The 1,377-nt window shown below is 42.0% G+C and overlaps 1 protein-coding gene across 1 annotated transcript; it reads left to right on the top strand.

The window, feature by feature from the left end:
* Positions 1–111: 111 nt before the first annotated feature.
* On the top strand, positions 112–925 carry LOC106111695 (cadherin-87A-like; the record flags this gene model as incomplete). Its single annotated transcript, XM_013293843.1, has 2 exons — positions 112–319; positions 775–925. Coding segments are annotated over 2 exons (342 nt in total), but the record flags the coding sequence as incomplete, so codon positions are not given.
* Between the last annotated feature and the right edge of the window lie 452 nt (positions 926–1,377).

The following is a 1,377-nucleotide window of genomic DNA, read 5'->3' as shown; positions in this document are numbered from 1 at the left end:
GTTAATTATTAATCTGTTTTCAATAAATTTCAATTTCAATTTCAATTTTTCAATTTCAATTTCAAAAAAGTTGTTTACGTCTAAGCTATATATTTGTTAAATGTGTTCGAGGACTTTGGAGTAAATTCAGTAAGTGATATAGGTGTGAAGCAATCGGCGCGCATCAACGAGCCGATCGTGTCGGTGAGCGCGGCGGACGGCGACCTGCGCGAGAACGGCAGCGTGCGCTACGCGCTGGCCGCCTCCCACCTCTACAAGCTGGGCGCGCGCCGCGCCAGCGGCAGCGTGCTGCCCTCGCCCTTCAACATCACACAGGATGGTACGGAAACTTCACACTATACGGCCTTAACTAAAGGTATTCTGTACCCCTCCCACCGTCTATTTGATAAAACCTCAGTAATATTCGGTTAAATCTGGAGCTTAAGCTAAGCTTAATTAAACCTATATTAGAATATCGTTTAGAAAAAACTCTTACTAAAGAGAGCAATACTAAGGTAACTTATTTTTTTTTCTAGGCTCTACCTCTCCCTCTAGGCCTCCATTGCAAAAGGTTATCGCCCACTTTGGGATTGGTTTAAAGGTCAAATCATTCAAATACATAAATTGGCCAAATTCTAACCATTTAGCACTGAATTTTGAATTTTAAAATAACAATGACAATGTTGCTGTGTACTTTGTGACTTGTTTTATAACATGTGAAGTATGTGGGTGGGAAATAAACGTCCTCTACTGTGCAGTATTACGCATTGTTAATTTGTATCTGTCCGTGTACAGGGGTCCTCATGACGGCAGCGTTCATGTCGGAGTACAGCCAGGACCGGTTCGTGCTGGACGTGATCGCGGAGGAGGTGGCGCCGCCGCACCGCCGCGCCTCCGCCAAGGTCTATGTGAGTACTGATTTCTACTAAATTCTACGACAACTTTATATGAAGTTTAGCTAAGTACACCATTAATATCCCGATACCTCTTAGAAATCCCGGGACGTTCCCTCTCTTGACCATCCACTTTAAAAGTCAGGTTATTTCGTTTAATGTTGTTTAGATACTAGTTTCTTCGACGAAATGATGGGGACATAAACCAGAAAGTGTTAAGATTGGATGTGGATGGCTACAAAGGAAGAGGAAGACCGAAGAAAGTATGGATGGATTGTGTGAAAGAGGATATGCTTAAGAAAGGAGTGGATTCAGACATGACAACTGATAGAGATGTATGGAAAAGCAGCACATACTTTGCCGACCCTCCCTAAGGGATAAGGGCAAGTGGATGATAGATACTAGTTTCTTATGATTAGGTTTGAGTTTCCAATATTTCGGCACAGAATAAATAGAACGATACGCCTATTTTTAATGCTTTTTCTATTAGATATTTCTTATCCGA

This window comes from Papilio polytes, unplaced genomic scaffold, assembly GCF_000836215.1.
Source record: "Papilio polytes unplaced genomic scaffold, Ppol_1.0 DF824156.1, whole genome shotgun sequence".
NCBI lineage: Eukaryota > Metazoa > Arthropoda > Insecta > Lepidoptera > Papilionidae > Papilio > Papilio polytes.
Note: the sequence above shows the minus strand (reverse complement) of the source record. Positions and strands in the feature narration are given on the sequence as shown.